The sequence below is a fragment of the Anolis carolinensis genome, chromosome 1 (genome assembly GCF_035594765.1).
Source record: "Anolis carolinensis isolate JA03-04 chromosome 1, rAnoCar3.1.pri, whole genome shotgun sequence".
Taxonomy (NCBI): Eukaryota; Metazoa; Chordata; class Lepidosauria; order Squamata; family Dactyloidae; genus Anolis; species Anolis carolinensis.
In genome coordinates, this window is record NC_085841.1 from 139,606,199 (window position 1) to 139,632,262 (window position 26,064).

The 26,064-nt window shown below is 39.9% G+C and overlaps 1 protein-coding gene across 5 annotated transcripts in view; it reads left to right on the forward strand.

The window, feature by feature from the left end:
* Positions 1–26,064, forward strand: part of lrrc1 (leucine rich repeat containing 1) — a 118,732-nt gene that overhangs the window by 15,010 nt on the left and 77,658 nt on the right. For all 5 annotated transcript variants that reach the window (XM_062983095.1, XM_062983098.1, XM_062983097.1 and 2 more), the window contains exon 2: positions 14,370–14,487. In XM_062983095.1, coding sequence (XP_062839165.1) covers positions 14,370–14,487 — 118 coding nt within the window. The remainder of the gene's footprint in view (positions 1–14,369; positions 14,488–26,064) is intronic.

Consider the following 26,064-nt stretch of genomic DNA (forward strand, 5'->3'; position numbering starts at 1 on the left):
TAGTGATTGTGGACTCCAACTCTTGAAAATCCCTGCCACCAAGGCTAACAGGACATGTTCCTTACCACTGGTTTAATGGGCAAAACAGTACAAAAGGAATTGAGTTAGGATGATAGGCCAAATACATGGGTTACTATTGGAAAAATCTTGTGAGTCAAATGAGAAATGATTAGCTATAGGTGGTACAAGTTGGCTCTCCACATTTTGGATGTCGCTTTTGCGAATTTGATTTTTCATGTATTTGATACGTTATCTGTAGGTATCTCTTAAATCCTCCAGTGCAACTCTGTGCTCAGCTTCCAGCAGAAGTTACTTATAGATTAGTGGAGGAGGACCTAGAGATTCCCAGAGGAAGGTTCTATAGGTCCTTCAGAATGATTCTATTGGAAGCTGACCATAGAATTACACTGGAAGACCTAGAGATCCTAGGAAGGTATCTTCTCAGTTAAAAATAGAGCTTTTGTATTCATTATTTTCCGCTTTAATTGAGGTCTTGTGCTCCTAACCCCAGAGAATGTGGAGGATTGACTGTATCTGCATAGAGTCAGTTTGTATGGGGATTAATGGGGGATTGTTTGCTATTATTTGTCTGTGGTCCCCGAGTTCTTCCTCTCTCATTTATGTTTTGAATTTTTCTACAGAAGCGGTTAACACCATAAATTAAAATGATACCATTAATTACTAAGGGAGGCTGTGGTAATAGAAGAAAGCTATGTAAGATTCACACCTGTAGTTTAGGACACTGTTCTTAGATTGCCCACATTCAGATATATATGGGTAGAACCATGGAGATTAGTGTGCGTGTGTGTGTGAGAGAGTTTCTATTTCTCTCTATCTCTGTGTGTGGGTAGAGTAGCTTTTGGAAAAGAACTATGCCTATCCTTCCTTAATTTCATGTTTTTGCCTCTTCATTTTTAGTCTCATCCAGGAGAGCAAGTTGTGTGTGAAAACCTTTGGGAAGGAAGCTGCAATAAATATGACAATGTTAATACCCTCTCTATTTTAGCTGTAATGCTTACTATAGAAGACTAACCTAGTTATTGCCTGTTTTTGAGAATACTATTTCAGAAAATAACATCAGTTCAAATGTATCTATACGTAGTTAGAAATCCACATTTTGATGGCACAAAGGTAGAGGTACAGTTTTGAAACATGTCTTCTTAGAAAACACATCCAGTGACCTGAATTCAAAACAAAAACACCAGAATTATTATTATTTTTTAGGAAAGGGGCAAATTAATTTAAAACTGAATATTGTTTCTGTTGTTTAATTTTGCCTGTGATTTTGGTACATGTTCATAATGTTCAGCTCAGTTCCAGGTGAAGAAAGGACAAACTGTTCCATTCCATTCTTCTTTATCTCAGCAGTTCTGCTCTTGTTTTTTTTTTTTTTTTAGGGGATTTGCACTTTTTATCTATGAACAGCTTTGTCCCCTGCTCAATCTATTATACCCTATATACTTATATATAAGTTTACACATTTTAATTTAAAAATCAACCCTAAAACCTTGGGTTGACTTATTTTTGAGAATTTATGTCATGTATGCAAACTATGCCCCTGGTGGCACAGCGGTTTAAACGGCTGAGGTGTTGAACTTGCTGACTGAAAAGTTGGTGGTTCGAATGTGAGAAGCAGGGTGAGCTCCCGCTGTTAGCCCCAGCTTTTATCAATTTAGCAGTTTGAAAACATGCAAATGTGAGTAGATCAATAGGTACCGCTCCAGTGGAAAGGTAATGGCGCTCCATGCAGTCATGCTGGCCACATGACCTTGGAGGTGTCTACGGACAACATTGTCTCTTTGGCTTAGAAATTGAGATTAGCACCAACCCCCAGAGTCGGACATGACTAGACTTAATGTCAGGGGAAAACCTTTACCTTTACCTTACCTATGCAAACTCTTATCCAAAAAGGAACCACCACTTATCTGTGTAGAGTGGCAAATGGGAAACCTTAGCCTGTCCCAGCAAAATCTAAAAGATGCACTGATCCCCTTGAATCTCTCCTCCATGGCACAGTTTCTGACCTTTTTGAATGCCTGGGTTAGGAAGTGGTGAGGGGGGGCATTGGTGGCTATGCCCCTGAGATGGCATTTCTGCTTTCTCCTTTCTGTAAAATGACCCTCAACTTAACCATGGATTCCATCAACATCCATAATTTTGGCCCCAAAACCTTACCTCGTCTTATATATGAGGTCTTCTTATAAATGAGTATAAATGGTAAAGTCAGTTGTCATAACTATTTAAATTCTGCTTTCCTTGTTGAGCATGAATATCCTGTCACTGTTTTCAATTAGGCTGACCACGGATTCAGTAGCATCCTGGAATGATATATGGTTGTAGGTTACCTCTGCAAACAGCTGGAGGTGAAAGCTTTCCCCTTGTCCTCTGTGATCTGATGAGTCTCGCAGCAGATGCTCTTTAATCTTTACTGCTATTGCTGCTCTGTTCTACACAAACGGGCAGGCAAGGGGGAGAGCAAATCCCTACCCACAGGGAAATATAACAAAGCAACCATTTCAGTACAGTGCATTACTGAAGTGAGCCCTGTGCATTGTGAGGATCTACCAGTTCCTCCAAGGCAAAGGTTGGAAAAGTTACTTTTGGAATGGCAGTTCCAGGAATTCCTCAATATGGTGGTTGGGAATGTTGTTCTTTGTAACCCCTAAAAAGTAGTGCTTATAAGTTCTGTTTTTATGACACATTTCTGACTTGTGCTAAAGAGCTTTCCTTTCACTAGTGTTGAGTATCCAAAATACTAGATGTTCATATGGATGGCTGAGATAGTGATACATCTGCATTCTGATGTTTCAATGTATGCAAACTGTTTCATTAACATAATTATTAAAATATTGTGGATAAAATCATTTCCTTGCTATGTCTAGACAGTGTATATGAAACATAAATGAATTTTGTGTTTAGCCTTGGGTTCCATTTCCAAGATACCTCATTATGGATATGCAACTATTGCAACATCTGGAAAAATATGAACTATGGAACACTTCTCATCCCAGGCATTTTGAATAATAGGTATTCAATATCTCCGAGTACAGTTATATAGCTTTAGTTGTTAGCAAAACCTATACTAGATGGTCTGGAACCCCGATGGGGCAGTGTGTTAAAGCACTGAGCTGCTGAACTTGTGGACCAAATTCGGTTCAAATTCGGGAGCAGAGTGAGCACCCACTGTTAGCCTCAGCTTCTGCCAACCTAGCAGTTCGAAAACATGCACATGTGAGTAGATCAATATGTACTGCTCCAGTGGGAAAGTAACGGTGCTCCATGCAGTTATGCCGGCCACATGATCTTGGAGGTGTCTATGGACAATGCCGGCTCTTCGGCTTAGAAATGGAGATGAGCACCAACCCCCAGAGTCGGACATGACTGGACTTAATGTCAGGGGAAACCTTTACCTTTATTATACTAGATGGTCAAGCAAGTGCCTATATTAGCTGATGCTGCACTCTACAAGGTGTTTCAAAATAATAAACCCAATTTCAAAGCATTATATTTCACAATGGCAACATGCTACAATTACGCCAAAATGTGTTATCAAGCTGTCATCAAGCTGTCAAGCTTTATTAACTGTTTTATAAATGCTCTGTGTGCCCTCTACCTGCTGTACAGATAGCATCAAATTTCCATCTTTTTGAAATGCCTTGTCTTTCCAGCTGGCTTTTGCCTACCCTTCTAATCTTTATATCGTGTCAGTTGTTATGAGCCATGCCAGATTTTGTGGACCATTACTCTTGATACATTGTCCTCAACAGTTAGTGCCCTTTTAATGACATGCTAACATGTTTAACTTGCTCTTCTTTATGACCTACCGACAGTCCTTCTAACACCTCCCAACAAAGGATTCCCCTAGGCAGGAAGCAGCCAGACCTTGAAGCTGCAAGGCTATTCAGTGTTAATCAAGGTGGCCAATTGCAATATTCACACTTGCTTCAAACAGACAAGAGTTCTTTCTCCTGACCTGGACATTCCACAAATATATAAACCCCACTTGCCTAGTTTTCAACAGACCTCACAACCTCTGAGGGTGCCTGCCACAGATGTGGGTGAAACTTCAGGAGAGAATGCTTCTGGAACATGGCCATACAGCCCGGAAAACTCACAGCAACCCTGTCCTTCTATGGTCTGAATTGAGTTCACCACCATCTGACGTATGACTGACTTGAATTAGAATACTGCAGTCCTTTCATCTAATGACATTTGAACAAATAGCAAATGGCATTGGGGATTTTAGTGGGAAAAGTTAATCTGCTTGATCTGTGCCTATCCCTGCTCACCTTTTGTCAACATGTAAAAAAACACTCTGCTGTCAAGCCTGTATAAACTGACATGGGTAGGCTTTAAAGGCAGTGTGATTGGGATTTTAAGGTGTGGATAATGTTTTAATTCATTTTTGTAATTTTTCATGTTTTATTGATTTAACATCTAGAGAAATGCAGGATAAAAATAAGGTAAATAAGTCTTCAAAATGATGGCTAATGCAGACGGTCATTTTACAGTAACACAAGTCTTAATGGTTGTCAGTACTCTTAATGGTTGTCAAGATTGCACTCTGGTTTTTGTTTGTTTTCTGGGGTGTGGAGGAGGCTGGTTTAAATGAATTGGTTGGTTCACTTTAAATTATTACTCACTTCTGAGTTTATTAAAGGCCAGCTATATGCTATGCAACTGAGCAGGAGCTACATTACATTTTATATGACATTGACGAAGGAATGAAGTCACGAATGGGATAAGGTTTCCATGTAGTTTGTGCTAGTTAATTCTACTGGTTATAGTAGGCAAACTTTACTAACAATTTTGAAGAAAGTTAACTGTAACCCAAGAATAGACAAACTTCGGCCCTCCAGATGTTTTGGACTTCCAACTCCCACCATTCCTTACAGAGTACTGGCTGTTAGGAATTGTGGGAGTTGAAGTCCAAAACATCTGGAGGGCCGAAGTTTGTCTATTCTTGGGTTACAGTTTAGCTTTCTTCAAAATTGTTAGTAAAGAATTACAAGTCACCTGAAATTTGTTTCTATTTAACTAAATTTAATAGAATGAGAAGAATGAAAGAAATAGGTGGTGGTAGAAGTGTTTCCAGTTATGTTTAACTATTACTTTAAAACAGAGGTTCCCAATCTGCGGTCCATGGATCACCAGTGGTTCTCAAGAACTAAAATATGGTCCGCAGTCTCACCGTTATCACACCATTGCAACGAGAGCAACTGGTCTCGCGAAACCCTCTCATAGTGCTGAAGCAACGGGATGTCGGGAGGGGAGAGGCTGACTACCCACGAAAGGTGCGACAACAAGCCTCCTGACTGGTGCTTCTCCTCCCTCCCACCCAGTGAGCAGAGCCATTCCATGTAGCACCTGGAAGCGGAGGCGCCTTGGTGTCTTCATTTTTAGGCCTGTTCCTGGGGTTATTTGGGGTTCTGATTCAGAAAATTGCATTGGATAGACCACATCAGCTCTAGATTATTAAATGTGGTTTTCTGTGGGCGAGCAGATGGCAACTACTGGATGGCATATGTTCTGTATCAGAAACAAGAGCTGATGCAGTCTATCCAATGCAATTTTCTGAATCAGCACCCCAAATAACCAAACCGAATCTAAAGTTGACCAAAAACTAATTCATAACTTTTTTGATACTAATGTTGGAGAGTGGTCCCTGGTCAAGTCGTCCTTGGTCAAAAAAAGATTAGGAACACCTGCTTTAAAAACACATTTTATTTTTAATAGAACATTTCATTGAATAAAATCTACATGACTAAAGATTGAATGAAACATACAACAGAAACAAACTGCACATACAAATCTAAACTAGTCCTAAACTTTCTCCTCCTTTTCCTCTTGTGATTCTTTTCCCCCCATCTTTCTCCTTTGCCTCCTTTCTGGATTCAAAGTTGCTTACACATTAAAAAATTAAAATGTTCGGAAAGTCAAAACTAAAGTCAAAGTGAACCATATTAAAAACATACTCATCATAACAATATTGTGGGGAGAAGAGGAACTGAAATGAGGAATACTGTGAAAGCAGTGTCCGTTTGGCAGTGGTGAATGATGTGTGTAGATCTGGGTAATCCTTATTCAGCATATCCTAGCCATTCCATCAGCATGATTTGCAAATACGATAAGAACATTTATTTTTTCCTAAATAGGCCCAGGGATTGTTCCCACAATCTTAAGTCAATGCAAATCCTTTTTTTGGAGTTTTGGCTGAGATTAACTTGGAATGTTGTCATGTCATGGATCAGAATCTCTACTCCACTTTTATTGTTTTTTGAATGAGGGGGAAAAGATGAGTTTTCTGTCACACCGATCAACAGTCTTTTTGTTGCAGTGTGTGTATTAAAGGCGAGTGCTGTGACCCTATGAACCCTTCCACAGTGTAAATAGCTGCAAGGTTGTATTGTATGCCAGCACATGGATGGAAGAATTTGAGGCACCTAGAAAAGTGCTGCTGGTGTCTTAGGAATTCACAATATTTTCTACCAGTCTTGTACACGCTGGCTCCTAAGAAGCAGGAACATATTTTCCTCAGCCTTGTATTTGGATGTTTCATGGAGGGGGCGGTCCCATTTATATTAAGCAAGCAAAACAAGGGGCAGGTCCTGTTTCTGTATGACTAGGCTTTCAAGTTGATTGACGTCCAAAACAAACTTGTAGGTTGGAGGTGTCAGAGCTCATTTTTTCTATGCTCAGTTGTTGAGTTAGTACTCACCTTCTCATTAAACTGAGGTGACTTAAAGAATAGATGACAGATCTAGTTCTTCCTCATAAATCCATCTGGTTGCCCTTTTTTTGCTTAGGTGTGACAGAAAGCTATTCTTCTGTGTTATTGGGATGGCTGCTGCTGCATTATAACTCCTAACCTGCCACACTAGCCTCATTAAAATGAAAGGGAATAATCTATTGGCTTGTATTCACTTATTTGTCCAATTGTTGTAGATACACTGAATCAGCAGGAACTTTATAAACCAACATTTAGCTGATTTCAGTGGTCTATTCTGGTTTCAATTAACAAGTAGAAATAGGCCAATTTTATTCTTTAAAATGCGTATTTTCATCCAGTTTATTGTTGAAATTTATTGCTTTATTTTGGTCTTGGCAAAACCCATTTTTTTTACTTCTTTTAATAGAGAAAGACAATATTCTGGAAAAGATCGTTAAGGAATTGGTCTACAAACACTTAGAAAGAAGTGTGGTCATCATAATAGTCAACACGGATTTATCAAAAACAAGTCATGCCAGACTGATCTGATCTCTTTTTTTGATTGAGTTATAAACTGGGTATATGCAGGGAATGCGGTGGATGTAGCGTACCTGAATTTCAGTAAGGCCTTCGACAAGATCCCCCATGGGCTTCAGGCAAACAAACTAGTTAAATATGGGCTAGGCAAAAATACGGTTAGGTGGATCTGTAATTGGCTGAGTGAACAAACCCAAAGGGTGCTCACCAATGTGTCTTCTTCATCCTGGAAAGAATTCACGAGTAGAGTGCCGTAAGTAGCGTTCCGTCCTGGGCCTGGTTCTGTTCAACGTCTTTATTAATGATTTAGATGAAGGGTTAGAAGGCATGATCTTCAAGTTTGCAGACAACACCAAACTGGGAGGGATAGCTAAAACTCCAGAAGACAGGAGCAATCTTAACAGACTAGAGAGATGGGCTGAAACTAACAAAACGAAGTTCAATAGGGACAAATGCAAGATACTCCACTTAAGCAGAAAAAATGAAATGCGAAAATAAAGAATGGGGGATGCCTGACTTGACAGCAGTACATGTGAAAAGGATTTTGGAGTCCTTGTGGACAACAAGTTAAACATGAACCAACAATGTGATGCAGCAGCTAAAAAAGCCAATGGGATTTTGGCCTGCATAAATAGGAGTAAAGTGTCTAGAACCAGGGAAGTCATGCTACCCCTCCATTCTGCCTTGGTCAGACCACACCTGGAATACTGTGTCCCGTTTTGGGCACCATAATCGAAGGGAGGTGCTGACTAGCTAGAATGTGTCCAGAGGAGGGCAACTAAAATGATCCAGTGTCTGGAGAACAAGTCCTATGAGGAGCGGCTTGAAGAGCTGGGCATGTTTAGCTTGCAGAAGAGAAGGCTGAGAGGAGACATGAGGAGGGGCCATATATAAATATGTGGGAAGAAGTCATAGGGAGGAGGGAGTAAGCTTGTTTTCTGCTGGCCTGGAGACAAGGATGTGGAACAACAGCTTCAAACTACAGGAAAGGAAGGAGATTCCACCTGAACATTAGGAAGAACTTCCTAACTGTGAGAGCTGTTCAGCGGTGGAACTCTCTGCCCCAGAGTGTGATGGAGGCACCTTCTTTGAAGGCTTTTAAACAGAGGCTGGGTGGCCATCTGTCGGGGGTGCTTTGAATGCGGTTTTCCTGCCTCTTGGCAGGGGGATACTGGATTGCCCACGAGGTTTCTTCCAACTCTAGGATCTTATTACAGTAGAGTCCCACTTATCCAACATAAACGGGCTGGCAGAATGTTGGATAAGCGAATATGTTGGATAATAAGGAGGGATTAAGGAAAGGCCTATTAAACATCAAATTAGGTTATGATTTTTCAAATTAAGCACCAAAACATTATGTTATACAACAAATCTGACAGAAAAAGTAGTTAAATGCACAGTAATGCTATGTAGTAATTACTGTATTTACGAATTTAGCACCAAAATATCACGATGTATTGAAAACATTGACTACACAAATGTGTTGGATAATCTAGAATGTTGGATAAGTGAGACTCTACTGTATTTGAAATGCAAAACTTAGTTCTGTTTGTTGTTTCAAGTCAAATAGGATTGGGGTTTGCATTCATCTGGGTAAGGTTTGTGAAGAAAGTGATTGACAAATCTTAGGCTGCAAAATGGTACGTACTTCAGATTCATAACTCTTTCTGTAAAATCTCCATAACCTAGATTGAGCTGGTAAACCCCACTGAATTAAGGGGAATGGTAAACCAGCACTTGTTAGTTTGTTTCATTCAGTGGACCAATTCTGTTTGGGACTAGAACTGAGATTTACATTACAGGATTGATAAATAAATAGGATTTGTCTATTTTCTTCTTCCAACAATGAAAGTTGGATTTTGATTTATTTTTAGATGTTTTTTAAAAGCTTCTAATTTGATACGAAGTTGCTTCCAATTGTATATTTAATGTCATTTGCAGATGATAAACAGCTGCTGCAAGACTTCTTTCTGAGAGGAAAAAATGCTTCTTCCAAGGATGGACTTTCCATGTAAGGAAACAATGGGCTAAATCCACTTGTCAGTCTCAAGTAGAACAGAAGTGTTCATCTTGTGGGGCTTATATAAGTGTTGACTTAGCAAGCTGTGGCTACCAATCAGGTTTAGGCAAGGAACAGGAAACTTTGGCAGATCCGGGGGCCACTTTGATAGCTTGGGAGAACCTCTTGGGACTACAATGATTACACATACACACACACATATAAAGCATCACACACAGCCTCAAGTATCAGGAAGTCAAATTCTTAGTCTAAAAATGAAGAATGTTCATATTAAATAGTGTTGGAAGGCTTTGTAGCCAGTTTAAAATCGAAATAGTTGCAGCCAGAGAATTCTAAGAGCACTTTATCCAGGAAAAGATTATTGTGGACTCTGGAGGCACTGAAGGTCACAGCATATCTGGCGATCTCATGGGCCCATAGGCTGTATTTTGTCCAATGTTGTTTTTGGCTAATATATCTTCAGAAGTCTACCCTGCCTTCTCCTACCATGTAATCAACTAATATATAGTGATACCAAGGTATCAATAAATACTAATATATAGGGATACTAAGATGCTTGTTTAAAAAGCTATTGTCCTCCCAATCCTGTTATATGCCTGTGAAACGTGGACTGTCTACAGACGTCATACTCAACTTCTGGAATGATTCCATCAGTGTTGCGTCTTCCCAAGAAATACCCTGCAAATCTCTTGGGAAGATAGGTGGACAAATGTCAGAAGGAAAGACCACCAGCACTGAAGCAATAATCCTCTGCCATCAACTTTGCTGGATTGTCTGAATGCCCAATAACTGTCTCCTAAAGCAGTTATTGTACTCCCAAATCAAGAAGGGAAAATTGAATGTTGGTAGACAGCAAATGAGATTTAAAGATGGGCTTAAAGCTAACCTTAAAAACGGCATAGACACTGAGAACTGGGAAGTCCTGGCCTTCAAGCGTTCTAACTGGAGGTCAGCTGTGACCAACAGTGCTGTGGAATTCAAAGAGGCATGAATGGAGGGTAAAGGGAGAAATGTGTCAAGAGGAAAGCATGTCAAGCCAACCCTTGTTGGGACTTCCATCTGGAAATCAATGTCTTCACTGCGAAAGAACATGCAGATCAATAATAGATCTCCATAGTCACCTATGGACCCACTGCCAAGATCCTATACTTGGAATGCAATCATACTCGGCCATTACTGATAGCCTGTGATGATGACGAGTGAAGAAAAAGATATAAAAATTATCACTCCAATTTCAATTCTGTATACAATAGACATCGTAGGCATAACTTTTGGACACTCTTCTCCCTATTTTATATTCACTGTATTCTTAAGTCAGGTATAAGAAATAGGTCCAAATGGTGCAATAACATTTCTATGATCCATCCATTGCTTACAGGTTTTTGGGTGTTATTAAGGATGTTTAAAAATCCTGATAATTACAAATGAAGAAATATTCCACATACCTCCCACACAAAGGTGTATGTACTCTTGAAATGATGGGTCACACACAGAGTGACAAAGCTCAGCAAATGTCTAGGTTGAAGCAGGCAAACATTTAAGGGTGTAATGATGTGTCTAGCGTCTAGGGGACAAAATACCATGGGCAAATAGCGTTTTTAGAAGTTGGCAGGGCTGGGTTTAGGCTCACCAAGATAGAAAAACTGAATGCTTGCCTATGTTTTGAATGGATGTGTCAGCCCAGGTGCTGAGATAACCAAGTGCTGCAGCAAAAGCCTTGAAAGCGTTACGACAATAGACCATCCCAAGGTTGATTGGTAAAGAAAATGATAGTGCTGGGCTGTCCTTCTGCAGACCTGTATGTACTAAAATGTTGTGACTTACAAGGGGTTACTCTCCACTCTGCCCCATTGCAAACAGCATCCCCACTGCTGCTGTTATTTTTTTTTCTCAAGTGGAGGAGCCTTGACAGTATTTACCTGCTTGCCACAAAGGCCAGGAAGTTACTTAGGTGTGGGCAGAACTTTCTCCTCTTTGGGAACTAGGCTTTGCCTTCTCAGCCCCAGAGGACCAACATTACACTCTCTGTTGTAGCACAATCGGTACACTTTATTCACTGTGGTTACACTTCTTGCACAAGATTTCCTCATACTGAAAAATGTAAAGTATGGAACATGTAATGTATGTTTATTACTTAAATACATTGGCAGCTGTACTTTTCTTGTTAAATCATGGCTGTTTGAAAATGCTGATTAGATGTTGAATGTTTTTTCAGCACTTTTGCACGCACAAAAGATAGTATATTTTAATTGTATAGTTTTTCAAGCTTTGGAGCAACATTCTCTCATGTTTTTAAACCCAGGTTTCAGGTTTTATATTTTAGGTCATTTTGTTTTCCTCTGTTTCTCAATTTGAATTGAAGGCACTTTCCTCTTTGGCATTCTCCCTTCCATACTTTTTCTCCTCTTGTGAGGTGGACTGGAGAATAGTTACAGCTACCTTAGTAGCGCAATGTTTGTACGTAAACAAAGTTTTTCCTGTAAGAAACCTCAGAAATGTTCCATGTAAACTATGTTGAGGAAGGGATTTGTGTACTTGATTTGTGAATTATTTCTTCTTCTTCTTTCATTCTGACAACTGTGTGTAAGTTAGTGTCAGAATGTTTAAAAATAATTCAGATATAGTAGTTCCATTAGTTAAGTGGAAGATTTTTGTGGTTTATTACAAAAGGAGGGCAAGACAAGGTATTTGAAATATAGAAGTGAAGACATTGTTTTGATTTTTATTCGTTTTAATTCTCATGATCAGAATACTTTACAATCCTTATAGAGATGGGAATGGGCAGCACTGATTATTGGAATGCAACTCTCAGTAGCCCTAGCAAACATGGTTAATAATGAGGAATGCTGAAAACTGAAGTAGGCAAGATCTGGAGGCTGCAAAATTTGCATTGCTTTTGCAGATTGATTGAAATTTTAAAACCTACCATTTTTATTGAGTCTGCGTTTACTCTTTGGTTAATTTATCATTTGTTGTTTTGGTATTGAATGTTTGCCATTGTGTTTATTTTGTTGAAAACCGCCCTGAGTCCTTTCGGTGAGATAATACTACAAATAAAGTATTATTATTATTATTATTATTATTATTATTATTATTATTATTATTAATTATGTCATAATTAGATATAGTTATGCTTTGGTTGCTATGCCTTGTTTAGGAAAATAATAATGGTAAAGGTTTTCCCCTGAGATTAATTCTAGTCATGTCTGACTCTGGAGGTTGGTGCTTATTTCCATTTCTAAGCCGAAGAACCGGCGTTGTCTGAAGACACCTCCAAGGTCATGTGGCCGGCATGACTTCATGGAGCGCCGTTACCTTCCCACCTATTGATCTACTCATATTTGCATGTTTTTGAACTTCTAGGTTGGCAGAAATTGGGGCTAATAGCGAGAGCTCATCCCGCTCCCTGGATTTGAACCACTGACCTTTTGGTCAGCAAGTTCAGCAGCTCAGTGGTTTGACCCGCTTCGCCACCGGGCGCTCCTTTAGAAAAATTCATTACAATTCATTATAGTTCATTACAAGTTCATTACAAATAGCTGGTTTTCTGCAACTTGCTATTTCCAATCTCTGAACAATACTGAACACTACATAGCCATTTAGTATGCCGTATCATAGTAGCAAACTGTAATGGCAAAAGAATGACCTTGTCATAAAATTGAAATCCAAGAATTTTGAATACACTAAGGTTTGTGTGATAGTCATGTGCTACTACAGCTCGGTACTTAATATTCATTTACAGAAAAAATGTGTATTTCATTTAAATATGTAGCTTATGAAGATGAAGCACTGCTTTATAATGTTGAGAGCAACTCAGCATACAGAAACATTCATTCTGACCAAAGAGTCCTTCTGGAGGTTCATCTGTATAATAAGAATGGTTGTTGCTGCCAGAGAATGAAGCTCTTTCTTTCTAAGATGTATTGATGGAACATATAAAGGCAAGGAAGAGTTCTGTGAGCGTGTGCCCACAGGCTCCATCTCCACTTGTAGATTGGAGATCCATCTCATCCTCCACTTGTAAATTGGACTCCGTGTGCATAAACTCTCTATTTGTGTAGGGGGATCTAGATGAGTTGGGGGTTTCCCCTTCAGGTAGGATATTTGTGCTCACCTCTGAAATGCCAACAGTGTTAATAATATACAGTCGTGAGTTTGATCTAGATGTAGTCATATTTGGAGCTGGCTTGCTGAAATAATGGAACCCTTTGTCTTAATCTACTTTAGGTCTCTTGTTTTCAATTGCCCTTATTTAAGTATGGGTTTAAAGTGCTTTTAAGAAAACCAATAGCATTTAGATTAGGAACAATTTTTTACAAATCAAGGTGGGTGAAGAACTGTCTTCTCTTTCCATTGAGTCAACATGGTTTAGATGATAAAAATAAACATTTCAGGCTTTTGTGGCAGAGGGTACTCAAAGGAAGTAGTGGCTCTTCATGATAAATTACCATGAACATTTTGAGTATAGGAGCATAAACAGAGCTCCTGAAAACCGAGCCTAGACCACAAAGGCTAATGGAATCATTGGAGAAGCATATCAATGAGGAAACAGTACACTTTTGCTTTTTGTTCTTCAACAATAGTTACATAGAGGATCAGTACCTCCAAATCTGAACTCGGAGTAAGGGAGATACTTCCAATTTTAGTTTTGGATAATAGTCTTGTTACAACCGTATTTTCACATGGTCAATATACATATACATACTCATTGGCTATCCTAAGGCATACTGCACACTTCATGCCTTTCCTTGTGACGCAAGTGTAGAAACGAGGTTGATGTTCACATATGCATATGGCAGTCATGGCCTAGTCAGTTTGTCCTGTCAAAGATCATGGGAGTGATGGTACCAAAAATAGCATCTACTGCGTTATCCCTGTATTGATTATGCAGTTGATTAGCCTTCAATTGATCAAACTGAAACATGGGCTGACTGTGACAGCCTCACTTAACAGGGTAATGCTTAATGTTTACTAGCTTATGACACTTCAGTTTTACTATGGCTTTAGGGCTCTTTTTTTTCCTAGTATAGCTTTAGGGATTTCTTTAATGGACCTATGTATAATTTACTTAGGTACTTAATGGAAATTTGTTTTCTCTTTCAGCCTTTTTTCCAGCTTGTGAAATTACGAAAACTCGGACTTAGTGATAACGAAATTCAGCGGCTTCCTCCAGAGATAGCAAACTTCATGCAGCTTGTAGAACTTGATTTGTCCCGAAATGGTAAGTTTGAGTGTATGGATATTTCTTAGTGGAATTTTACATCGTGGTTCAAGATGAGGAAAGCAGAACTGTCTCAATATCTGTCTGTTCTGCCCATCGTAATTGTGTGCACTTTCTTACTTCCTCAATATATTGTTTCCTCATCTTGAACTAAGGTGTACAGTTCCATCAAAATCAAATGTTAAAGATTACATAATTTCCCAATTTAAAATAAGCAGACGCAGGCCTTGATTATCACTATAGGTTTTCCTCCACAGAACATATTAACATGTGGCCATCTCCGTCCTTAAGGCTGGTCTAATCATTATGTTGATCATGACGGCCACTGTGGCATGAAGGGGCAGACTCACATCCATGCCATAGGGAACAGCAGCTATGGAGTTTGATAGAGAAGTTTCATGCAATGTGTTGACCTGCTCTTCCTGGAGTGACATAGGTGAGGGCAGATTTGTGTCATGGAATTCTGGTTTTTCACTGTGAAGTATGTAGTTAGTCTTTTGGGATATCAGGATGCTGTATACTGTCAGTGAATGGCAAAGTATGTTCTTGGAAAATATTCCAAGAGTATACTTTGCTGTAAGATACTGGGTGTTCATGGAGGTGAAGATTAACTGAAGTTATGCACCATTTGTTAAATTTTAATCTGTTGTTCCCTTCCCCTTGCCTCACAAGTAGAGTTGGGTGTGAAGTAATGATGGTGATGATGATGATAGTTGGAAGCAGCAACAACACCACTTTCATTGCGCACCACAAAGTACAGTTGTTATCATATTCCTTATGGTTTCAGTGTATTTTCAATATCTCTGTGTAGAAAGACCTTGACAAGAGAGGGCTGACATGTGCAGCAAGTTCTCTTTAAAATATTCACAGTTTCTCATAGTTGCACTGAGGCACTTATAATTTAGTCAAAATGGTTTTCTGGTTTTAAAAATAGTTTGAACTTAGCAATATGGCATACCTGACAGAAAAGATCATGATGCTGGGGAAAATGGAAGGAAAAAGGAAGAGAGGCCGACCAAGGGTGAGATGGATGGACGGTATCCTCGAAGTGACTGGCTTGACCTTGAAGGAACTGGGGGCAGCGACGGCCAACAGGGAGCTCTGGCGTGGGCTGGTCCATGAGGTCACGAAGAGTCAGAAACTACTATGTAGACTATTCTACAGGTAGCGTACCATATTGCCATTTCCGCTCCGCTATGGAATTATCAGGTGGTTTCACATCGGGGGGGGGGGGCAACTGTGGACCCCCAGATGGTATTTGTCTATAATCTCCTTCTCACATAAAGACAATAGTGAAGAATGCTGTGGTTTGCAGTCTGACAATATCAGAATTATCGCAGTTGCTCACCTTTGCCTTACATAATGTAGAGAATAATCATTATGATGCTTTATGAGGTAGTTAAGAATTAGACAATGCCTGTGCTGTGCTTTGAACATCTCAAAATGACAGCTTTCCTATATGTGGTTGTTGCTTTCGGTGTAAACAGGTTTTAGGTTGTCATGCTGTTGGAGATGTGGAATTGGGCTAAAGTTTACATTGAAGATGTAACTGGGATCTGTATTTTTTTCTGGATCAAAAATAAGTATAGGAAACCAAGTGTGGATCAGAAACCTAATAAGGGCTGTATAGTGTTAGATGACTCTAACATTTTGCCCCGTGGCTTCAGTTTGCATTGTCAAAGCATAATTGCTGAATGGAAGGACCTTCAGCTTGGATCAAGACCATTTGAGTTATAGGGTACTCTCTTGGTAGAGCTGAAGTTTGGATGTTTTGTCTTGACATTAATTCTAAGCAAAGAAACAAATCACAATTGTAGCATTCCTTACGCCTTCAAATGTAGACCCTAAGCTTGCATATTTAGCAAGTCAAACTGTGAAAGGTTTGATCAGATTTCAGTTTCCAGCAAAGACAAGTTGGCTAGGGACATTTGCCACTTCCCCCCTCCTGGAAAAGGTCTGGTTTTCTTCATGATTTTGGCAGCTGTCTGCTGCTACTTACAGAAGCAATGGCCATAGCAGGGATTGTACATGCAAGTGCAAAAGAGCCCAGCGCTTGGTAATCCCTAATTAAGGGGAAATAGAAGCTGCTCTTTAGAGTCTTGGCTGTGCCTCAGCGTCTCTGATGCAACCTTGTCTTTTGCTATGCTAAGTCCTGCCATGATTAAAGAAGCATATTTTTGCTTGATGTCATAGTTTTCCTTTCTGCTTTGAGCTCAGAAATGCTTGCCTAGCCCATAAGTTTCCTATTTCGTCATCCTAGTAGCCTTGGTCAGAATTTATGACAGATCTGTTTTTTCTCTTCACACTTCGTAAAGCAAGGGAGGGGGGCATTGGGATTTTGAAACGTTGTTTGGCACCTGTATTGTACATCTCCTGTTTATGGTGAAATTGTCAAACAGCTAACTTGTTACTCTGTGTGAGTACTCTGGGTATTTTACTGCAAAGAAGTAAAGAATGAGTTCAGGTGAGGCTTTAAGTAAAGAATGAGGAACATATATCCCTCCAGATACTGCTAGATTGCAGCTCTCATAGTCCTTACCATTGCTTATCCTGGCTTGGACTGTTGGGCCACATGTGTCCCTTTCCTGCAATATGTTTCTCCCACCTAATTATTAATACCCCACTTTTCTTCTTGTATAGCAGTGGTTCCCAACCTGTGATCTGTGGACCACCAGTGGTCCCCAAGAACTAAAATATGGTCCGTGGCCTCACCTTTACTACACTGTTGCAATGAGAGTGACCGGTCTCGCGAAACCCTCTTATAGTGCTGAGGCAATGGGGATGTGGGGAGGGAGAGGCTGACTACCCACGAAAGGCATGACAAAAAGCCTCCTGACTGCTGCTTCTCCTCCTCCCTCCCCGTGAGCAGAGCCTTTCCATGTGGTGCCTGGAAGTGAGCGTGCTTTGGTATCTTTGTTTTTAGGCCTGTTCCTGGGGTTATTTGGTGTTCTGATTCAGAAAATTGCATTGGATAGACCACATGAGCTCTAGATTATTGAATATGGTTTTCTGTGGGCAAGCAGATGGTGACTAGTGGATGGCATATGTTCTGTATCAGAAACCAGAGTTGATGTAGTCTATCTAATTCAATTTTCTGAATCAGCACCCTAAATAACCAAACCGAATTTAAAGTTGACCAAAAACTGATTGGTACTGATGTTGGAGAGTGTTCCCTGCTCAAAAAAATGTTGGGAACCACTGTTGTATAGGATCTAAGGTAGTCTCCCATCCGCAGCAATCCCCTGGTGTAGTAACATAAAATCCTGGAACAGCCAAGCTGTTCCATTATGAACCCATTCAGTTGTATTTCCATTTCAGAGAGACTGCTCTCATGTATTGAGGAATACTAAAATAAGTTTCTAGGGAACAGTCATGCTAATCTTTTGCATTAAAAGCAACAAGAAAGATTCCTGAGGCATCATGAGGACTAATAAGTTTCTTTTGGCATAAGCTTTTGTGGATTCCAGTCCTCTCAATCAAATGCAGGTAGTAAGTGTCTTATCTGGTCGTGGGTGAAATGTGGTAGTCCAAAGGTTGCTTCATCGCTTTAGTGTCTGGTGTTAAGTATAGAGGGCAGGAAGGCATTAACATAAATTATTAATAATGCCCTTGACCTTCCAGTTACTCATTTCATAAACTGAAAATGCTTCTGTTTTTATAGGCTTCTCAGTATATTAATATGCATCAGAACTAAGGGTGTGGTATCAAAGCCCTGATGTATTTCATAATAGTTACAACCATTAGAAATGATATGCAAATATTTACATCATGCAAACAACTAGATCAGTAACTGGCAGCTCATGGCTCCTAAGCTGAATGCCTATAAGGATGGTATCTTTGGAATGGCTGTTGCTTTGTCCACACCAGTTAGCTCTTTCTATACATTACTGCACATTGTGTTAGGTACAGTTTGAATAATTTGACTGGTCTTGGCCTCTCATTCTTCAATATTCCCAAAGACTACAGAGCTATCCTTTTGTCCCTTTTGAACTCTTCTTGCTTCTTTCCTTGAGCTTTGCTTGTTGCTTGAAATATTTAGGTTTGAAAGGAAATGTATTATCAATTTAGTATTCCTTTTATCAAGCACCCGTTGAGGTTGGTAGAGCTATTTACTAGGTCTCTTTTTGGTATGATGCGGTCTTGTTCTCTGTCTGTGTATATGTGTCGGTTTGTCACTTCAGTCCATGTTCATTCAGCTATAGCAGAAAAGGAGAAGTTACAGCCCGTGGACTGTATTTGATCTACCAGACACAAAAATGCAACTTCCCTGATGTCTGAAGCATTCCTGCAAAAGATGAAAGCCCCTTGTTCCTTGAAATAGCATTGCTTGTTGCACTTTAGTGAAAGCAACTGCTGGTTCTAGCCCTGCATCTTCCCCTCCTTCTTGCCTGTCCTCCCTCAGTCCCCAGAGGCAGTCTCATTGGTTCTTCCAAATGTTCCCAACCCTGCCTCCATCCCCTATGGCTTGAACCCCTGCTATAAGTCTTCTCTGTTCAATCCTTTCGGCAGATCCTCGCTTTACATCCACGTTGCTCAACCCCTACCCCTTCAATAGGAATCTTGTCAGTCCTTTAAAATGCTACCTCTCCTTTTGAAAAAATACAAACCAGAATATATATTTAATGTTGTTGTTGTTGTTGTTGTTGTTGTTGTTGTTGTTGTTGTTGTTGTTGTTGTTGTTGCTGCTGCTGCTGCTGCTGCTGCTGTTGTTTTAAAAGAAATTTAGCCTACACACTTGAATACAGCCCCCATTGCAGTTGTCAACCCATGGACTTAAGGTAAGCATTAGTGTGTGAGGCTCCTAGACAGTGGTCATGAGCCATCCATCGTAATGCGTACCTCAATTTTGAAGGTGCACATTGCAAAAACAGGAGAAGGTTTGTTGTGGAATGTAATGCATAGCTTCTCCTTTCCAGTTGGAACTGCTGACAGGCCAAAGGAAGCCGTGTTCTCCCATCAAGCCAAGGTTGGCAAACTGAGGGGGAAGTTTTGAATGTCTTGCGAGTGAGGCCAGTTTGAAAGCCATACCCCTCCATCATGCCGAGGCTGGCGAGTTTGCCTCCTGCACGATTCTAAGATGCCATTGAATCTTATGTGCATCTCACTTTTGGCAATGTAATTTAGCAAAAAAAGAAGTGAACATTAGATTTGAGTAAATACGGTAACCCCCATGGGCAAAGCCATATTCTCCCAAGGTAGAACTTGGAAAAGTTATATTTTTGGAAGTCAGGGTCCCTCAATCAGCACAGCCACTTCTTTGCCTACAAGTGGGATCAGAGAGTCCTGAAGTGGTATCTGAATCTTTTGGGCATGTTCAGCCTGCAGAAGAGAAAGCTGAAAGTAGACATGATGACCATGTATAAATATGTGAGGGGAAGTCATAGGGAGGAGGGAGCAAGCTTGTTTTCTGCTGAACTGGAGACTAGGGCGCGGAGCAATGTCTTCAAACTACAGGAAAGGAGATTCCATCTGAACATTAGGAAGAACTTCCTCACTGTGAGAGCTGTTCAGCAGTGGAACTCTCTGACCCAGAGTGTGGTGGAGGCTCTTTGTTTGGAGGCCTTTAAGTAGAGGCTGGGTAGCCATCTGTTGGGAGTGCTTTGAATGCAATTTTCCTGCTTCTTGGCAGAGAGTTGGACTGGATGGCTCACGAGGTCTCTTCCAACTCATAATTCTATGAACCGTAGAGTTCTGGATGTAGGAGCATATAAATCAAGGAACCAGAAAGGATTAGAAATATCTTAGGGCTTATTATATAGTCTCTGTCTGAGGATCAGAATTAAAATTATAACTGGCATACTGTGATAATAAACCTTTATCTATATATATAAAAGAGTGATGGTATCACGGCAATTCACAAAACAACAAAAGTACAGGCCCCCCAACCTCAAAATTTGACAACACAACCCATCATCCACGCCTCAAGGTTGATACAACAAAAAGAAAAGAAAAATAAAGTCCTAATTAGAGGGAGAGCAATAATTTTTTTATCCAATTGCTGCCAGTTTAGAGGGCTAATCTCTGCCCACTTGGTTGCCTAGCAACCAAGGGACAGCCAGGTTTCAGTTAGGGGACAGGCAGATTTAGGCCTCACTTAGACTTCTTCCACAGATTATCAGATTTGCACTGGATTATATGGCAGTGTAGACTCAAGGCCCTTCCACACAGCTATATAACCCATTTATAATCTTATATTATCTGCTTTGCACTGGATTATCTTGACTCCACACTACCATATAATCCACTTCAGTGTGCATTTTATACAGCTGTGAAGAAGGGGCCTCAGATAATCCAGTTCTGAGCAGATAGTATAAGATTAGAAATATACAGTAGAGTCTCACTTATCCAACGTAAACAGGCCGGCAGGGTAAGTGAATATGTTGGATAATAAGAAGGGATTCAGGAAAAGCCAATTAAACATCAAATTAGGTAATCGTTATACAAATTAAGCACCAAAACATCATATTATACAACAAATTTGACAGAAAAAGTAGTTCCATGCGCAGTAATGCTATGTAGTATTTACAGTAGAGTCTCACTTATCCAACACACGCTTATCCAACGTTCTGGATTATCCAACGCATTTTTGTAGTCAATGCTTTCAATATATCGTGATATTTTGGTGCTACATTCATAAATACAGTAATTACTATATAGCATTACTGTGTACTGAACTACTTTTTCTGACAAATTTGTTGTATAACATGATGTTTTGGTGCTTAATTTGTAAAATCATAACTTAATTTGATGTTTAATAGGGTTATCCTTAATTCCTCATTATCCAACAAATTCGCTTATTCAACGTTCTGCCGGCCCGTTTATGTTGGATAAGTGAGACTCTACTGTACTGTATTTACAAATTTACCACTAAAATATCACAATGAATTTAAAACACTGACTACAAAAGCATTGATTATGAAAAGGCAGACTGCGTTGGATAATCCAGAACATTGTATAAGCGCATGTTGGATAAGTGAGATTCTTCTTTAATATGAAATAATTACTGGGATAGAATAATGCAGAACAATATAATCTCTAAAACCAGGACAGTAAATAAACAGGGGAATTCCACACAAGAAACAATCAGGGCCAGCTAACACCTCCCAACAAAGTATTCCCATCATCAAAGTCTGGCAAATCCTGTTTTCTCAGGGCCACAGACAGTAGAAGCACATAAAATATCGCAAACAACATCACTCTGAAAACAAGGGTATTCCACACAGGAAACAATCAGAGCCAGCTAACACCTCCCAACAAAGTATTCCCATCATCAAAGTCTGGAAAATCCTCTGTTTTCTCAGGGCCACAGACAGTAGAAGCACATAAAATATCGCAAACAACACCACTCTGAAAACAAGGGAATTCCAGACAGGAAACAATCAGGGCCAGCTAACACCTCCCAACAAAAAATTCACTCAGGGAGGAAACAGCCAGGCTTTAAAGCTGCAAGGCCATTACATCCTAATCATTTTTCCTAATTGCAGCATTCATACTTGCCTCCAACAGACAAAAAAAAACCAATCAGAAATATTGTATATTCACAACCTTTAGGAAATAATATCCCCTGATGGCGCAGCGTGTTAAAGCGCTGAGCTGCTGAACTTCTGGACCGAAAGGCCACAGGTTTGAATTGGGGGAGCGGAGAGAGCCCCCACTGTTAGCTCCAGCTTCTGCCAACCCAGAAGTTCGAAAACATGCAAATGTGAGTGCATCAATAGGTACTGCTCCGGCGGGAAGGTAACGCCGCTCCATGTAGTCATCCCACATGACCTTGGAGGAGTCTACGGACAACGCCGGCGCTTCGGCTTAGAAATGGAGATGAGCACCAACCTCCAGAGTAAGACACGACAGGACTTAATGTCTGGGGAAAACCTTTACCCTTGACCTTAACTACCACCAATTCCTCAATACTTTATTTCCCATACCACCATACTTCGCCACAGCAACGCGTGGCCGGGCACAGCTAGTCTCTTTATATAAGTCAGTGTGCTGGTTAAAATATTTCAGTGGTTCTAGTGGTTTACAGACTTTTGCTTCTAGATTTATTGCAAAGTCTATCTGGCAGTAGCTGAATCTAAGTGGGAAGCTGTGTTGCCTCTTTACATTAGCAGTTACTTTCTATTCCAGCCTTCAGAATTCAGATGAAATTGTCTGAGGACACTATAGTTATTTTTATTTTTAGAAAGAGAAAAATTATGGTGGGCAAGTCTAAATTAATATGCACCTTTCAGTCTTGAAAATGAGAGGATTTGGGATTGTTTGGATATAAACCTATCTAAGAAGGAAAAAGTATCTGGAAAGGTGATATTCACACATCCTTAGTTAAGTACATTGGGTTAAAAAAACAGAGTTACGTGAAACTTAAAGCCTGACAAGTTTTATTTGGCAAAAGGTTTCATGACTTCATTAGATGTATTTGAAGTGGGCTGCAGCCTACAAAAACTTGTGCCAAGTCAAACATATGAGACTTAGTCCCAGTTGCTAACCAGAATAGATCTGTTACATCAATTGCTAAATGGCAAACCAGCACTTAGGTCGAGGTGCACAACTTTCAGAGTCTAGGGGTGCGTTATTACCCTTTCCTCATGGAACATATTACCAGAGGAGCATGTTTCATCCCCATACCCCCCTCCCCCAACCTCCCCAAATCCCCCAACTTCCCCAAATCCCCCACGTCCTCCAGTGCTCACTAGGAGATGTGGGGTATTTCTCCATGTCTTTGCTCCCCCACCCTTGGCCTAGGAGGGCCTTTTTTCAAATTAGGAAGTGACCTAAAGTGCTTTTATTTTAAAACAGTATTTCTTAGGCCTAAAATTATGTTAGGGGGCAAATCATTGTGAAAGGGCCCTTCTCCCTTCTATACCCTGTAGAAAACATTTGGGGGCAGAAAAGTTTTTTTTAACCCCTTGGATGGAACGTGAGGTCCACAAAAATGTGGTCTGCAGGGAATACTTTGCCTGTCCCTGATTCAGGTAGATCCCATTGATTCAGATGGTCTAGCTGGAACTAAGATTTGGATTTAGACTTTGATCTTTGAAGTCCCATCTCTATAAAGACCATTGAACACTTTGTGCTTAGAGATATCTACTCTTTCAATGATCATTCAGTCAATCAACATATTCTTATGCTGCCCGATATCTAAAGATTTCATGATGGTTTATAATGAAATCAAAATAATACAATTTAAAATATTTTTAAAGCATTAAAACAAGTTACATACTTAAAATGGTGGAAGTCATTGCATGCGTACAAATAGAGTAAGTCACGTTCTGAACTTGTGTTGGAATGGTACCCCCTTGGCACCAACCAAACAGTTGAAGGCAAAGTATTGCATAATAATGGCTGTGAAACAGGAAGGAGATTATTGCCTTCCAAGTATTTTTCATCATCTAATTAGCACAGAAATGGGAATTCTGTGACCCTTGAAATATTGTTGGGCTGCAAGTCTTACAATTGTGGGTCAGCACAGCTAAGAAGGGGAATGCTGGAAGTTGCACTCAACAACAATGGAGGGCTGCGCAATTCCAATCCTTGAGTTAAAAAGAATGTCACAGATGGCATGTGTTGGAGAGATAATCAAATACAAAGGACAACCGCATGAAAATACAAATGCATTGTCTGTCTGCTTTCATTGTCTTAACTCATTCATTCTGCTGTAATAAATAAAACAGAATTATATCTAACGCGGAAGGATTTGGACAATATAAAAGATTGCTGTCAAACTTTTCCTAATTAAAGCAGATAGTTGGAATATAAAGAACAGGCATATTGGATCAGACCAAAGGCCTTGGCTTATCCTGCATTATGTTGTACTGTAGGCATCCGGAAGTCCATAAACAGCACATGGTGTAGAAAAATACTTTCCCATTCATGATCTGCAGCAAATAGTGCATGAAACAAACTGTCATAGGGCTGTAGGAAGCTGTCTTCCACCATGCAGAACGGTGGGCATCAGATATCTAGTGCTTCAGACAAAATTCAGAGATAGGTAACACTTTTTATTAGGACCACAAAATTGTTAATAAAAGTGCTGCTTAAGTGGCACAAATTCTGAATTCTTTTTGCCAGACATGATGGAAGAAACAAATAAGCTAACTGTCTGTTGGACTGGGCAATTTATATATCCCCGAAGGTGCTAGAAGAGGTGTTGAAGCTTGCTGGAAAGCAAATTAACTGATTTCTCTCCACTTTGCCACCAACTTGAGAACTGGTATCATGACCCAGATGTAGATATTGCCTTGTCAAAGCTAACAGACTCCTGAATTTGTTTGGAACAGAGTTTTGGTTAAAATATCTCCCATCCATACCTTACCTGTTGGTGATTAATTCTAAGACTACTTATATACAAAAGCATATACTCTAACATTTAACTGCAGCCCTTCTTCAGCCCTAGGTATAGTTCATACATAAACAGTAGTAGTAAATAAGAGCACAATCAGACCTGGATAAAAGAGGATATCCTTTAACATACTAATAGCACAACTACCTTGGCTTTCTCCACTTCAGCTGGTCTGTGTGCTTGTCTGCACTGTCAGGTGCCATAGAGTGTATGCTTAAAATCTTTTTGTTTACCAGAGCTTATATGCAGTGTCTACCAGAGCACGTGTGCATTATGTGAGCAAGTCCATAAAACATTCATTGGTGTGCAATGTCAGAAAGATCCTAGATATTCAAGAGGATTGGATAGCCAGAAGCGTTAGAAATTCTCTTCCCTGGTTACTGGCACAGATGTCGATATCAACCAGAGCTTTGTAAACAAGTACAAATCTGTCCAGTTCAAGAACCATTTATTCTGGACTCGACCCTTAAAACAAAATTGTGAAAATTTAGTACTTCTTGTTTTACTAGTGTTAATTGTTAAAAGGATAGCAAATTAAAATGCTTGCCAGTTCAAATAAGAAAGGTTGACTTTCAAGATTCACAGTTTGCGGACTCTTCTTGCTGACATCAGCTGTTAATAGATGAGTGCAATTACATTTTTCCCTCTTCCATTGTGTGAAGCAGATCTGAACATTTCCTTATTTATGTCAATGTTCCCAAACTTTGTCAGAATTTCCATCATTTTGGCAATAGCAGTAATTATGAAAGGATTAAAGGGGTTCATGTACGCTTGAGAACAAAGGTGTTGGGCGGGGGGAAATATTCACAAAACCCTTCTCACTGTGAGATATTTTAAGTGCTGTTCTATTTTTCTTTTGAATTGGGTAAGTATGTTTGCATGCTTTTTCCTGAGATGCTGAACATCATTGTAAACAACTCTTACAGTGTGAAGCAAGTGTGAGGCAAGGGGATTTCCTGCTTCTTTGTGATTGATAAGCAGAGTTGCATCTGTGGATATTTTTAATCAGCAAAAGACAACCTGGCAAGATGGCACTACCTGGAGGAATCCTCCACCTTGTGTGACTGTGGAGCAGAACAAACAACTCCTCATCTGTATGCTTGCCCACAGTGCCCTGCCTCATGCATGGAGGAGGAGTTGTTTAAAGCTATGGACAATGTGATTGCTTTTGCCCACTTTTGGTCTAAAACCATTTAGCTGTTTGTGATTCCTTTATTTTATCGCTTTTAAACTTATTT